The 16,420-nt window shown below is 36.6% G+C and overlaps 2 protein-coding genes across 8 annotated transcripts in view; both read right to left on the reverse strand.

Annotated features, from left to right (window-relative positions):
* LOC115432530 (unconventional myosin-XVIIIa-like) overlaps positions 1-11,858 on the reverse strand; it is a 79,769-nt gene extending 67,911 nt beyond the window's left edge. For all 7 annotated transcript variants that reach the window (XM_030153415.1, XM_030153414.1, XM_030153413.1 and 4 more), the window contains exons 1-2: positions 11,746-11,858; positions 7,909-8,991 (exon numbers count right to left, since the gene is read on the reverse strand). In XM_030153415.1, the coding sequence (XP_030009275.1) occupies positions 7,909-8,859 (951 nt within the window). In that variant the 5' untranslated portion in view covers positions 8,860-8,991; positions 11,746-11,858. The remainder of the gene's footprint in view (positions 1-7,908; positions 8,992-11,745) is intronic.
* A 2,081-nt stretch (positions 11,859-13,939) lies between these two features.
* LOC115433346 (gap junction delta-2 protein-like) lies at positions 13,940-15,010 on the reverse strand. The gene has a single exon (XM_030154697.1). The coding sequence runs from the start codon at positions 15,008-15,010 to the stop codon at positions 13,940-13,942; it is 1,071 nt and encodes a 356-aa protein (XP_030010557.1).
* Between the last annotated feature and the right edge of the window lie 1,410 nt (positions 15,011-16,420).

Consider the following 16,420-nt stretch of genomic DNA (forward strand, 5'->3'; position numbering starts at 1 on the left):
TATCATATGACTAAAACAGACAGAAAAGAAAACATGGAATGCCTAAAAGCACTGTTTTTGGCAGTACAATGCCATAGATATTGATGTCAGAACTGAAGTGATTTTGGTTATTATCATGAAAACGTGGAAAATGGATAGATATCAGCTCTGAAATTAAACTCTTATGAGCTATTTTTGTTGTTATTATATTGTCCAAACAAGTTGTACCAGGCATTAAAATGAACAAGAAACTGAAGAAATTAAGGGGTGGTTTAATAATTTTTTCCACGACTGTATGTACAAAAAAAAAAAAAACAGTCACTCTTGCATCTCTATTTGCCCGTAGACTTATCCTCTTCAACTGGAAATCAGATAAAGCCCCATCTTTCCTAGAATGGGTGAAGGAGGTACTGTCCCTGCTACCACTGGAAAAGTTTAGATACAGAACAGATAAAAAAGCGTAGGGATTTCACTTTAACTTGGAACCCTTTTGTAAACTTTGTTCAAGGCATCCCCTTCCAGTAGCCTTCTTCATTCCTTCTCTTTTTTACCCCCACCAGGAGGTATTGTGATCGCTTTGCTTTGTGTGTTTGCATGCGTGCGTGTGTGTTTGTTTGTTTGTTTGTTTGTTTGTTAGCAAGATAACTCAAAAAGTTATGGATGGATTTTCATGAAATTTTCAGGAAATGTTGATACTGGCACAAGGAAGAAATGATTAAATGTTGGTGGTGATCAGGGGCGCGCGCGCAGGGGGGGCAGATCTGTCTCGGTGGAGGTCTGCGCTCTCCGAGTGCTTTTCTGTCCTCATCTTTGGAGTGACCCTTGGTATCATCAAACTGTTTACAAAAAACAGACTATTAACGCAACCATTATGCATCAGACTGTAATCTTTATTACCTCCACCAAGTGTAATGGCGGAGGTTATGTTTTCATCAGGGTTTGTTGGTCTGTCTGTCTTTTTGTTTGTTTGTCTGTTACCAAGATATCTCAAAAAGTTCTGGACGGATTTGGATGAAATTTTCAGTAAAAGTTGATACTGGCACAAGGAACAAATGATTGCATTTTGGGGGGGTTGGAGGGGGGGTTGATCTGCCTTGGCAGAGGTCTGCATTCTCTGAGTGCTTTTCTAGTTTAAATTTCTTTCTTTTTACATAATAAAAGTCAGTCGAACTGTGTGCCCCCTTTTCTTTTTATTTAGTTCATTTATTTTTCCTTTTCTCTGAGCCTTTGGGTGGGTGGGTGGGGTTTGATGTTTGTGTGTGTTGTTCTGCCTTGGACTAGTTCATTTGTCCTATGTTGATGGAGATGCCTATTTGAAAACTGAAAAATAAAGTCTTAAAAAAAAAAAAAAAAAAAAAAAAAAAAAAAACAGTCACTGCAGAAAATTAAACACAAGCCAAAAGGTATTATTTTCTCATTGTACCCAGAATGCTTCACATATTAGCACTCAGCAGGACTAAGCCAAACACACACCCTGGCTGGTCTATGTAGCACAGTTTGCTAATCCCCGGAGTCAGTTACTGGGACACAGCATTGCGTTGGCTGTTTGTCTACAGTCCGAAGATTAAGAACTCTATATGGCATAAACACTACTGCACGGTTCTGACCCACTTAAACCCTCATTATGACAAAAGTTGACACCAGTCATGTTGTAAAATATTCTGTAACTTAAATAGCAACTAAAGCTAGAAGAACCTGACAGAAATCCTAAAGATATTTTGGCCTGTGTCCATGCTGTAGTTACTCAGAGCCGAAATGAATCATGGGACTTCGTATGCTTCAGTCCTCTGAGCTCCTTATAAAATTCCAGGATGTGAAAATGACCCAGATCTTACTCAGTAAATAGGCCTGAAAATCAGAACTTCTATTTGAAAGTAGGACACATAAACACGAGTCAGGAGCTGTAAATTTGAAGCGAGGTGCGATCTCACCTTGGGGTCACATGGTCAGTGACTGGAGAGAGCAGATATAAAATTAATGGCAAATGACAAATTCAGTGTGCAACATTCAGTCAGGGAGAACAAAAAGAGTAAATGATTTTGATTGTGTTGAGATGGCCAGATGACATGCTCAAAAAGAGGAAAAATTGCATTATATCTGCACAAAACAAGTTCTCAAAAAACTACCTCTTGCATATGATTGATGAGAAAAAGGTGCATCTGGTTTCAGACACATACACACAAGACTTAACATATTTCAGATGATAAAATCAAAATCTATTACCATCTGAAAGTTACGCTTAAAACACTGCATACGTGTGAATAATGAAGCGATCTATACGTTGACATCTTAAGTATAGGCACTATCAGAAGCCAAACAGCTTTATCCTTGAAAGCCCCACCTCTTCCTAATCCAGTCTGTGCTAATACTCTCAGTGAGTACCTCCCTACTGGAAATGGGGATGATGTCATTTTAATGGGCAGCTTGGGGAAGAGATTACACCATTTGCTAATTTCCTAATGATAAAACTGTGTCTGGTGTGCAGAAATAAAAAGGAAATCTAACGGGGGTGAGGGGCTGTGGGGCTGACATCCAGATACACAGTGTCAAACAAGGAAACAGGTATAATCAGCAACTTGGAGGTATGACCCAGTGTGTTATTGCTTTTTGTTTGCTGACATGGTGCCCTACACTGCAAATGATTTGGTTCTTTCCAAGATAATAAAAAAAAAAAAAAACTTAGATCTAGAAGTGTTAGATGATTTAGACATTGGATGAAGGAAAACCAAGCCTGTGACCATCAGTAGATTGCCCTCACTGTGTTGTTTTGTGTGTTTTTATGATTTATATCATATTTACAGCTGCAATTGTTGTAGATGTTCATTAATATGTATTGTCCCAAATACATAAATAAATAAACAAAATAAATTTGTCTTGTTTTAAGATTTCATTTCTTATTTTAAGTGTTCATACATCTGTAGACATGCTTATTTCTAGATCTTAATTTAAGAAATCTTGCTGAATGGACAGATACTTCACTTGTTTTGAATACCTTTTTCCTCAGATTTAGTGTTTTTATCTTATTTTTTAGACACTCCTTTTTTTTGCAGTGTATTAAGACAAGGCTTTTTAAAGTTATCTGTTCGCTTGAGTAGTCAGAAAACAGACAAAATAGCAACCTTCAGCTTGAGAGCAAACAAATGAAATAACTATGAAACACATATACATCGTCCATAGTTACCTTTTATACTTGAACATCCAAATACTAAATGTACATGTGCACTGTCAGGCTCTTTTTTTTTTTTTTTCTCTCTCTTTGTACTATGACTATAAATACTACTTTGTGAGTAGACATATATATCTATTTATGAATAATTTTCTTTGTCTCATTTCCTAAAAGTGTGATTAGCTGTGTGTACAAACTTGTCAATATGATTATTATTATCCATGATTTTACTTATTTACTTTACTTATTTACTTTATTTATTCTACTTTTTTTCCACTTTCCTGTTCTTCCTTTCAGTGAGCATTATTGATACCCTTTTGTTCTTTACAAAAAAAAGAGAACGATGTACTTTGTACTATTGATGTCCTGTATAATGTCTTATAAGACTGTTTTGAAGAAAAATTTGAATTAAAAAAAAAACAAAACATAGATACATCAACATTGTAGATACTTGTTAGTTGAGTTATCACATCTCTACACAATAGAATCAAATGCAGTACAGTAAACAGTGTCCACTAGGTTATACCAGGCTACTGTGAGTCTAATGACTTGTAGAAAGTTCCCAGCAAAAATTCCTTCTCAGCTTGGTTTCATCATGCCTCTGACCGAGTAATTTACCTCAACCAGCTGGAAAATCAGCCCTGAGCTGTGTTTCTCCTTTGTGAGTGTCTATAAGAAAATGCAGGATTAGAGCACCACTTACATACTGTACACCTGCTCATATACCGCAAAACCGAACAGGTGTGAAGCACAAATATTAACTTTGCGCTTTTGTGTTGTGAAATCATCACATAAGATTGGATGACCTTGTTTTAGTTTTCTAATAGAATGGTTTTTGGTTGTTTTGGGTTGTCTTTACATGTTAAATGACCCAACAAGCAGAGAAATTATATATATACACTATAAAAAAAAAGTTAAGGATATTTTAAATTTTAGGGCTATTTTTTTTCAGTTGGGATTCTTGCACAGCACTTTTGACTTTTTTGTATGTGAATTGAATTGAAACACATTTTTTAATGACCAGACATAGTTTTATTTACAAATGGCAAAAATGACAAAAAAAAAAGACCCAAAAAAATGAAATATCCTTAACTTTTTATTTGTAGTGTAGATTATTTTCAAACAATGAGAGTAATGTGCTGTATGTAGTTATGGGCAACTAATGAAGGATACTTTAAAAGTGGATGAACATATGTAACTTCATGACCTATACAAGAAAATCAGTTGTTTCAATAATGCACTCAGCAAAAAAGTATAAACTACAGAGAGTATATTTTTCTGTGAGTCAGGTAATGTTAATAAAAGTGAGCCCACAAAAAGATGCTCATTTCTCACATATGGTGTCTTTCTGTGTTTCAAAGCTCTGGATCTAGAATTCAGATCTTTTTATAACTGTCTATAAATAGTTTGTTGGTTCTGGGTCACTCTCACATGCACAGTCTGCTTTTTTTTTTTTTTTAAATGGCCTGTCAAATGATGATCATTATGATCGGTGGAATGTAGGACAAAGGAAGAAAAGCAGACATGCCTCTCCTCTAGGGAAGCAAATGGATTGTGTGTCTGTGATTGTGTGCCGTCACTCCTACAGTTCTATGTAATTAAAAAAATATGTTGAAGTGGATGTACATGGGAGAGTAGAAAGGTAATGTGCACATTAACTTAAGCTTTTGCTATATTTCACCCCACTTGGGATTGACCTTTTTTAGGTAGCCTACATAAAGCAGGTCAGAATAAATGTTTCTGGGGCTTTATTTTGAGTGTTTAAAACTAAAAAAAAATGATTCCAAGTATGGTCTGAACCAAACTTGATTAAACTGTACAAGAACGACATAACAGTGGCTCAACAATAACCACCAATTCACAAATCCATTCATTTATAATTACATACGTTGACCATTCATGCTAAATCAAACAACTAAAGTTCAAATTCAGTGTTTTTCTGTGCAAGCTAATAAAGAGGTTATTCTGATGCTTCTCTACTTGTTGCACATGATTATCCCAGCCAAAAGAAATGAATGGGCTGCCAGCCAAGTCTTACAAGACCATATGGCCATTGGCTGTGGTGGTGTTTGGGCCGTTGTCTCCTTCAGCGTCCCATTGTTTGGTGTCAAAGGATTGGAGGGAGGGAGGGGGGGGATTATATATACACCGCAACACATTCTCTCTTTCTCATTCTTTCAAAACACACACACACTCCCCCATACAGACCAACACAAAAGCACGTTACCAGTGTCAGAGTTCTACCAATGACATCGGTTGCTCGTAACGCAAAACCACACAGTTAGAAGAAAGAAGTAAGGGAATTTAAAAAAATAGAGCTGCATCTTGAATTAAATTTGGGGTACATTTTATCCCAGATACAGAGTTCAGTCTCAGATAGAACAGGTTGGGGATCAGCGCAACAGTGTATACAATAAATCCCAGTACATTACAAAAGTAAAGATTATTATCAAATGTTTCGTATGACTACAACAACCAAAACATGTAGAACTTTTAAAGGAGTGATATTTTGTTTTTTTAAATGGAATTATGCATTTTAAAACATTTCCCTGTGGTCTATATAAACTGTAAATGCTATGCTTGGGACTGAATTCTTCATTAACTCAACTCCACAGGTCCATCTTCAACCCTATTTCTGAGTAATGACACCAGAAAGGTCGTTTTGAGCGCTGGCCCTTTAAATGCAAATGAGCCACTTCACACCCCAACCCCTCCAGGTTGTTGACCGTGTGCTCTGTCACGTTCAGCCACTTGTGTTCGTTAATACAACCAACAACTGAACATTTTAGGTAATCAGCTCGAAGTTTGGACATATTTTCAGTATGGACTACAACTGCTGCTGCTGATAAACAATTATGGCATACTCGGAGAAATGTTCGTCGGAAGTTTTGACCTTAAATGTGCAAATGCCAGGACGTAACTAGTTATAAAACATAACAAATTAAGCAGGAATTAAAATGGGTTGTAGAAATCCACTCGATTTTTGCCAAAATAAATATAAAGATAGCTTTGCAGCACCTGGAGGGTTCAAATTCAAACTTTTTGAACTATTAGGGTCCACAAATACACAAATAAATGTACCACAGACTAATAAAAGTGGGTTTAGCAAAATATGACCCCTTTAAAAGAGGGTATGTCAGACGTACAGAACTGTGCAAAAGTCCTTGGCCAGCATTAGGTTTGCTGTTTTAGTAAAATTATAATGACCACATATATTCATTTCTGTATTAAGATTCAATCTGGATATATGGGAAGTATGTACAGCAGTAAAAACAAAAGTGGTAGAAAAAAAACAGCTTCAATAAAAAAGTGGTAGTATTTATGTGACCTCCCTTTGCACATGTTTTTTCAGACAGTATGAGATTTATTACATTAATTTTTTGATGTTTTATACCAGGTTTTATTCAACACATGTCCGATGTTTCTATTTGTGCTGCTCATTTAGTTCCATTTTTGAGTGTTTTCTTTAGTGAGGAAGAAAAGACAACGGGAAATAAATATGTATGTTCATTTCAACACTACAAAAACCACAAACCTAAAGGTGGCCTAAGACTGTTGCACATTACTGTACAACATATATGATGCTAAGTTGAAATAAAAGGCTGAAATAAAGTTGCATTTTGACATTTGAGCACTTCTAATCCAGTTTTGAAATCATATAAAACCATTTAAAAAACACAATTAGTAAATGTGGAGTTTATGTGTCACAGCAGGGGTGTCCAAATCCGGTCTTCGAGGGCTGGTATCCTGCATGTTTTAGATCAGGGGTGTCAAACTCATTTTGGTTCAGGGGCCATATTTATCCCAATTTGATCTTAAGCAGGCCAGACCAGTAAAATAATGACTTAATTACCTATAAACAATGACAAATCCAAGTTTTTCTTTTTGTTTTAGTACCAAAAAAAAACAAAACAATTAAATTATGAAAATATTTACATTTTACAAAAAAGATGTAAATAACTTGAAAAAACAGAAATTTCATTTGAAAAAATTGTGTAATTTTAACAATATTATTTATACATGTACATTACACACAATGTTCCATAAACATTTGGTAACAGGCAGAATATTGTTAAAATTTTGGAGTTTGGAACTAAAATTTAACAATTTCTACAATATTACATCTCTTACTAACACAACTACAGATCACAGTGGATCCATAAATGCACAAAACATTTAGTAACAGGGAGAATAGTGTTCAAATTGCACATTTTGGGTTGTTCATCTTTGTTTTTATTTATTTGCATTTTATTGTGAAAGAATAGTTTTGTAAATGTAAATATTTTCACAGTGTAATGTTTTTTTTTTCACTTAAATTTTTTCCACATAATTTTTCACAAAGAAAATTTGTCGTTGTCATTATTTATGGGTTATTGTGTTGTTATTTTTACTGGAGATCACATTGGTCTGTATGTGGAACCTGAACTAATATGATTTTGACAACCTTGACAGTTCAGGTTAATTTTTGGACTTTCATCCTGCTGGCCAGAATGGAACCTTTGGTGGGCCAGATTTGGCCCCCGGGCTGCATGTTTGACACCTGTGTTTTAGATGTTTCCCTCTTCCAGCACAACTGAAAGTCATCCCATCGTTATCAGGCTTCTGCAGAGCATGATGATGAGCTGATCATTAATTGAACCAGGTGTGCTGGAAGAGGGAAACATCTAAAATATGCAAGATACCGGCCCTCGAGGACCAGATTTGGACACCCCAGTGTTACAGATTACTCTTACATATAAGGAATCGAATTCAACTTTACTTACATCACAGACGTCTTTGTGCAGACCTTGAGTGGACCTCAACCACGTCCTGTTCAGCTCACTCAGCTCCAAGATCGGCTGCACCTTTAGCCGGACAGTGTCTCCAGACTGACGGATCATCTCCACAATCTCATCCCTGGTCTTGTTCTCCACATTGATCCCATTGATTTCCACCAACCTATCACCAGGCACCAAACCAAGAGCCCGGTCCTTGGCCCCAGCACCCGGTTCTGCAAAGTGCACCACACGCCGACACACCCCTCCATCGGGCTGCCTGTCCAGCATAGTGGTCCTCCGTAAAGAGAAGCCGAAATCTCCAGTGTTTCGCCGCTGCAGCTCCAGTTCCCTTGAGTCTGGTACTGGTGGTGGAACAAGATCAGGTAGCTGTAGGTCTACACCAGGGAAACTCTTTTCCACCATCTCAGGAATGTCGCCCAAGAACATGTCTAGATTGCTCGAACCTTGTGAGAGCATCAAGTTGTGCCCAGAAGGATTTGTCATCTCCACTGAATTGTGGCTTCTCTGGGAAAAGGAGACATGCTTTGGGCCTCCAGAAGCCAATTCCCCAAATCTGGCTGCTCTCTCTTTAACAGAACGGCGATGATGTTCCTGATCATTTACCTTCACATCATCACCAGACCAACTTGTACATATTTGTCCTGTATCCTGCCCCAGGTTTCCATAGGTTCCAAATCGCTCCACGTCTGTCAGGCTGAATTCCACAGTACTGGCTACTTTTATAGGGATAGGACTAGATATCTCCAACTTCCTAGAGTCCCTCTTGGAACTTCCTCGGTTGAGGTTGAAGAAGCCTCGACGTATGCTCATCTCTTCCAGGCTCTTTAACTCTGCCTGGGACATACGCTCTTTCTTGTCTTTTTTGTCCTTCTTCTCCTTCTTTCCCACATCCTTTTCCTTTTCCTTCTCCTTGTCTTTCTTCATTAAATTAAACATGTTTGACTTTTAGTGCAGACTCACTTTCAGTTGGACTGCCTATAGCAAGATGAGGACACCTCCATGCAGTACATTAGGGGGCCTCGTAAAAATAGGTGGAAGCATGTGGGTATGAAGACCTTGAAAAGTCATCTGTAGGGAACATGAGCAAAATTACAGCATTGATGGTTGTGAAAGTTAATGGTTGGTTAATGGCAGGCTAATATCATTTAAACAGTCCCATCTGTGTTGATATAATCACTATGATAGCAAATGTGCAAAAAACAGCAGAAGTTACATTAAATTATACACAGTAAGCATTTTAATGCCCATTACTACTATGCAATTTATTCTAAATGTTATTTATCAACCTTTATTTAACCAGGAAAAAAGTGACTCATTGAGATTAAAAATCTCTTTTGCAGGAGTGTCCTGGTCAAGAGAGCAGCAGAACTTACAGAAAGTAAAAATTTCAGCCATCTAAAAATGTACATAAAACACATAGTAAGTAAAACTCAGTGCTAAAACTGTACATAAAATACCAAACTAAAAACATACTTATAGAACATCACAATTAAAAACGTACTAAAAGCATGCATTAATTAATGTAATTTATATAGGTTTGTTGGCCACATTACATGATATTGTAATAATTACATTTCATTGATAAGGAGTCAAACAATTAACATCACATGATAACTGCTGATCATCACACCCAATATTTCACATTTTTGTGATCATCAGTATTGTTGTGTTGTTTATTTAATATCCAACTAATTAAATGTATCAAAAATGTTGTATTTATTAAAATCACTCCAGTTTAGTGTGAAAACTGCTGAGTAATACACAGTACTGTGCAAAAGTCTCACCTTTAACTTGCAGGGTTAAATGAGCATTTACATTTATTTCTCATCCTCTTTCCTTCATATAAAAAAGAAAATACAGGGAATATGTGCACAGCATTAAAAGACACAGAATAAAACTATTTAGTGTGACCTACGACCCCATGGCAAGAAGCATCTGACATGTGTTGAATGGAATCTGGCATAAAGCATAAGAAAATTAATGCCATAAATCTCATATTGTCTGAACAAAAGGGTTAAAGACATGTTAAGTACAAAGTGCAGTCACACTAAATATGACCACTTTGGCTTAAAGAAGCTGTTTTTCCCTGAAACGTTTGTTTTTCCTGCTGTTTCCTGCTGTATATCCAGAATAGATCTTCATACAGAGACTGATAAATGTATGTGTGGTCATTATAACTTCAACAATCCTAATGTTGGCCTGGGACTTTTGCACAGTACTGTATATATTTAGGCAATTGTGAATTGAATTGTACTTTTTTTTAACTTGACAGTTATCTTAAGGGCATTTCAAATAAGTTTCATATTGGAATTTTTGTTAGACTATTTTAGTTTAGTTTAATTTATTAGTTTATTATGTCGTGGACAATCCCAATTAATTAACTTTATTAATAACAGTAAAAACGGCAGCTTTAGCCAACATGGTCCCAGACCTGATGACAATAGGCACCCTAAAAAAAAAAAAAACAATATATTCCAGCACATTAATCAAAAAGAGAGAGGCAAGAAGCTAAAAAAAACCCAAGATAAATCAATAAAGATAAAGAAGAGAACAGTGAAACATCAGTACAATCATACAGAGACATCACATATACTCCAAACATACAAAAGCAGCAGCACATACATATATTCACACACAATGCACCAGCACATAATCGCATTCAGGGATGCAGACAGACTTCACGTATGGACAGACTGCATCCATGATCATGACGCAAATAACACCCAGCCATATGTTAGTGTGTGCAGGTGTAGTTGTCGGCAAACCATGGTTTTAACTTGGCTGTAAAAGAGAAGTTTAAGAATTTGACACCAAGGATTTAATCTTTACTTAAATTTTATGTCAGTTGTCTGCATCCTTTACTATAAATCATCAGAAAAAAATATAAATATATATCCGTCGACTGACAAACTTGATAATTTCCTAATGTTGGTCATTTTACACAAGGCAACAGATGGGTATCAGTAATTTTACACAAATAAGAAACAAATTGAGTTCATCTAACACCTTATGTTCAATGAAACCATACTATGAACCTTATAATCACTTTGCAGTTTTATTATCCCATAAATGAGACTTGTTTCCAATCTAAAATGACCATCACCAGGGAAAAAAAAACCGTTTCAAGGCTGAATGTGAAGGTGCAGACATGACCCACTGGTGCACTACAGTCACAATAAAGCCAGCTGTCTAAAATAGTAATCCAGCCCAGATTTTAGGTTACCATACCACTATCCATGTACATTGAGGCTGCCCTATATACTAACAGTGTCTGGAGAAGCAAACCTCTCCCTCTCGCTCTATCACACACACAAACACACACACACACACACGTGTCTAATATTAGCATCATCATTAAAGTGATGCTCAACATCTGAAACATGACAGGTTTTCTCATAGGTACCTGAAATATGCATTTTCAACTCTGCTTTGTTTATTTGTCACGAATCTATAAACTGTTTACTTAATCCATACTTAATCACATCTATTGAGGCAAAGAGGCGATAGAAAATAGACTTTGAAATTATATACACATTATAGGAAACAGTGATCTAAATAATTTCTCTGTGATTTTCTGCAACCTATAGACAAACATTCTTTTTTCTTTTGTTTTTTGTTTGGTTTTTTTAGCTTTGATAAACTTACTGTACACATGATATGTCAGGCTTTTCGTTGAGACTATTCAGAGCTTGGCTGTAATGCTCTCCCTTTAATCTGCTTTGCCCTCATTCTCTGCTCATGAACCGCTTTCAGACTAAAACACACTATTATTGTAAAAACAAAATGTAGAGGATGATACCATCAAATAAGATCAAGGCCTACCTGCAGTTGCTTGCGGATGACAGGGCGATGTTTTAAGTTTTCAACATTTTCGTCCATGGAATTGTCACAGAAGGTGTGAGGAAATGCACTTGTGATGCGTTCAAATGCTCCCGGTAAGGTCGTACTTCAGAGAATTGTAAGCCAAACAAACACGAATCATATTCCCAATGATGAATTTCTTAATTTTATCCTGAAATAGAACTTAAAAATTGGCTAAATTTGAGAAAATCTCACTTTAATATATGTGCACTCAATATAACACAAGCCTTACACACTGTAACAGGTATCTGAAAATGTGTCACTTCAGTGTCAACATTATTTGAATGATACAAAATGTTGCCATCACACTCTCTAAATATTGCATATTGATAAAATTACTAAATCTAGACGACTATTGTGTAATTTTGGGTGGACCATATATTGAACAGCTCTAGATTTTAATAATTCGTACAACATGTGAATGCAGCATCAGTGTAAACCGGACAGCAGTGACCCCTCCTGGTTTCTTTACTTACAAGGAAAAGTCAGGTGCAAATATAGTGTAGATCAGTGGTTTTCAATCTTTTTTTGTCTGGGCCCCCTTTGGAGGACGAAAAAGCTCCACCCCCCCCACCCCCCCCAAACCCCCAGTGGTGCATCTATAACTTGTATTGAAAGAAATATCAATATTGTAACAAAACTTTTTGCTTTTCCTTGAATACTTTGTTGTGTATACCAAAAACGACTTAGATTTTTACTTGAACAATAGAAATAAACTCAACAAGACTCCTCCATGAGACGATATTTTTCCAAACAAAAATTGGAAATATGCAATTATCTTATAAATTTGACAACAACGTTACTTTTTTTTAGAATAACAAACACATTTTGGTAACAAATATGAACATTTTAACAATATCAGTGGCTGCAATGAGTCTGTTTACATTACACATATCAGAAAATTAAAGTGCAAACTGTACAAAAACAGAAACATTGCACATTTTTCTTTTCCAGTCAAATCCTTGTCCTCTCTCCAAACCTAAACTCTTTGTCTAGGCTAGTGACAGATCACCATGACAGTAGATTTGTTTCTCGTATGTCCCTAAAATGAGTCCAGGGTGCTCCGATGCTAAAGCATTAGTTCCACCTGTTACATGTTCTAACCTGAAGAAGAAAAAAAAAAAACACCCAGGAGAGTTGCCCCCCCCGGCAAGCCTTCACCCCCCCGCCCAGAGGGCCGGCCCCAGAGTTTGAGAAACACTGGTGTAGATACAGAGAATATTTACAGAGCTGTTTATTAATGCAAAGAACAGCTGAAAGTTTCATACATGTACACTATAAAAGTCCATGAAAGTGTATAAATGATCATAATTGTTGTCATAAATCACATGTTAACCCATAAAGGCCCACAAAGCCTCTGGTGACCAAAACCATCTACTCATCTTTAATGTTTAATACCTGTTGATCCACTAATATTACCAATATATGTAAATAATTGTTGTAAAATGCAGTTTGTCATTTTTTCATGGTCATCAAATATGACCCATATGGATGTTCAGAGGCTCCATAGTTACCATGGAAACACTATCATCTTCTACAACATTGATTCACCAGTAAAACCCATGGATTTGGATCAATAATAGTGGTTTTTGAGGCTTATTTTTATGTTCAGTTAATGATATATTTTGCTTAAAAAAAAAATAATAATCTGTTCTGAGTTTTCATGAACATCTACATGATCAGTTAGTTAAATATAGGGGAAAATATATTATTTACAGTGAATAATGCAAAATACATAGGATAATAATAAATGGTGATAAATCACTTAAGAAAGGTTAAAAAGAGAGAAAAATCCATTTAGGAGCTGCCTTAAAAGTTGTACTGGGACTTTATGGGTTATTTAATTCAGTCCAGTTTGTAAATCCTACTATATAATGCACGATCTGTGTCCGTCCGGTGTCTGTCCGATCAATGTTGCAGCACAGGAGGGCATTTGTATGGATTTTCCTCAGCCTTCACAGGCCCAATCGCCACCAAACTCAACAAATGAATAGAAACATTACCTGACTATCTACTAGGCACAATTTTATGTCCGTATTCAAATGTTGTGAGGTATGCTGGGCGATTGTAGCCTCTCATGCTATCGTACAATGGCACCACGGGTACAATGCTGCTAGTATGTATATTTCATATTAAAATATACAAGGAGGACAGTCTACAGCCATGATTTTTTGCCTCTGCCTATTTTGGTCACATTGTACAATCTAGCCTTGTTGTGCTCTTTTTCATCTGGGTTTCTTTTTGAAGAGCACTGTACTGTTGAGTCTGTCAGTATAACTGGGGCCTCACTCGTAGCAGCCTGTAGGATGACCCTTCCACGTAAAGAATGTTTGAGTTCAAGCAGGAGTGGGTTGTTGTCTGAATATAATTGCACTCTCTGTACAGCGTCCCTATCTGAGCCACAGCACGTGAAGCACGCAGAAAACAGCACTCTGAAGATATAAATCCAGCCGAGGTAATGCAGCTCCACAATGTTCAAGACGAAGCACCCCAGGCTGACGCTGAACATGAAGTTGAGGAAGATGGTCTTTTCAGTGGCCCGAGATACAAAGCAGTCGGTTCGGTTGGGGCAAGGGTAGGTTTCACAACGGAAAAGATGGGGGACCTCGAAACCAAACAAGTAATACTGGCCAATAAGGAAGATTATCTCCATGACAGATCGCAGCATAACATGTATGATGTAGATGAGCAGTACTTGGTTGGAGAGATGCGTTGGGTCTTTCTCCACTTCTTCCATTTCCTCCTCTATGTGGTTCTTCTCATCAAACTCACCCTCCTGCAAGCTCCAGTCTTCAATATTATCAGGCCTGCAGTCAGCCTCCAGTGTTCCCTCCTTATCCCCACCAATATATTTATCTTTCTCAAGTGCAAGAGATGGCCTGCGCACCACTTCATCTTTCTTAATGTCTAGATTTTCATTCTTGGTGATTTTCTGTAAGACATAGATGATGTAGAAAATAGATGGCGTGGACACTAGAACTATCTGAAACACCCAAAAACGCAGGTGTGAGACAGGAGCGAAAGTGTCGTAGCAGACGTTACTGCATCCAGGCTGCAGGGTGTTGCAGGTGAACTTGGACTGCTCGTCGCTGTAGACAGCATCTCCCACTAGAGCCACGAGCAAGATGCGAAAGATAAGCAGCATCGTCAGCCATATTTTGCCAATGACTGTGGAATGGTTTTGAACCTCCGTTAGGAAGCGGCCGAGGATGGACCAATCTCCCATTTCTGTGAAAACAATGGTGAAAATCACATTAAAGTTTAATGTTGTCACCAGTAGCTAAATCCTAGCATAGATCAGCACTTGATTGATCGATTGATTGATGTATTTATTTCGAATATGAATGTCAAAACAGAAGAAAATAAATAAACAAAACTCTTAAACATAAGACATATAATACATTTTCGAAAAGGAGTGAGAAGAAGTACAACTCATAAACTCCCACCTCTTCTCCTTATATAATTAATAACAATAATAACCTTCCTAGTCTAAGCATATCTATATTATATACTACTCAAAATGATTGAAAGATAATTTATACATGGATTTAGGTATCTTATTATATACACTGTTGCTCATAAAGTTGGAACAAAGTATTTTTCCTCTTCTCATGAAATAATAGTGACAATGCTAATTATTCTTGATAGATGAAGTGGAACTGGGGCTCAGTATGTAATCGTTGGACCTGGTCAAAGGTGATTAATGATGTGTATAAATAGGAAAAAAAGAGGAATATGTCTGAAAACAAAATTATCCCAACTTTGAAGGCAATCGCAAACATACTGTATGTACTAAAAGTTTTGTTTGTTTGTTTTTTATCATCTTGTGCATTTCTCTGTAAGAACTGATATTATATGAAGATGTGTAATATTATTCATTCGTACTGATACAGACATTTCTTTGTAACAACATAAGGTGGTACATGAAACGTACTCACATTTAATCTCAAACAACAACAAATACCAAACTCATCATGTTATAATTTAATCCTATTGAAGAGTTACTTATGTCGCTGTGTCCTAAAAAAAGGGGAAAAAAAGGTCAAAAACATAATTAAACATCCACTCATTCAGTTGTTCATCCTGGAAAAGTTTACCTGTGGAGAATCTGAGTCTTTCTTATCCAAAAGTGGAAAAATATCAGAGGAAGAAATCTGTATAACGGTATTTTCCAGTGAAACCCATTGCTGGATGATATTGTGTGTTTTGAGCTGGATGAGCGGAGAATGGTCTGACCACACATATTCCCTAACTCAAACTGAAACATTCATCACACTGTATGTGTATAAAGGCTTTCAATGTACAGTGAGACAAAGATTTGCATGTACAATGGGGCCACCTTTACTGAACAGCATTCACAGATGAGCGCTGAGTTCAAAGAACGTACTGGAAACATTGCACACAATACTAATTCATGCATGAATCTGTGTTCACCTTGAGTATGAGTTTAGCTATGTGTGTGTTATTTCATATCCTGATTTTACATTTTTTAGTAGTTTCTTAGATGTATCCACTCAACTACGTAGTTATTTATTTTGACACAGTTACAGTTAAGAAAGTGTTACTATCTATTATTGGTGCTCAGATATTATAAAAGCTAATGCTACTGTAAATACAAGTGTATGAAAAATGTTTT

The sequence above is a fragment of the Sphaeramia orbicularis genome, chromosome 14, assembly GCF_902148855.1.
Source record: "Sphaeramia orbicularis chromosome 14, fSphaOr1.1, whole genome shotgun sequence".
NCBI lineage: Eukaryota > Metazoa > Chordata > Actinopteri > Kurtiformes > Apogonidae > Sphaeramia > Sphaeramia orbicularis.

Coding starts and splice junctions, on each gene's coding strand:
- LOC115433346 (XM_030154697.1), bottom strand. CDS start 15,010: ATGGGAGATTGGTCCATCCTCGGCCGCTTCCTAACGGAGGTTCAAAAC.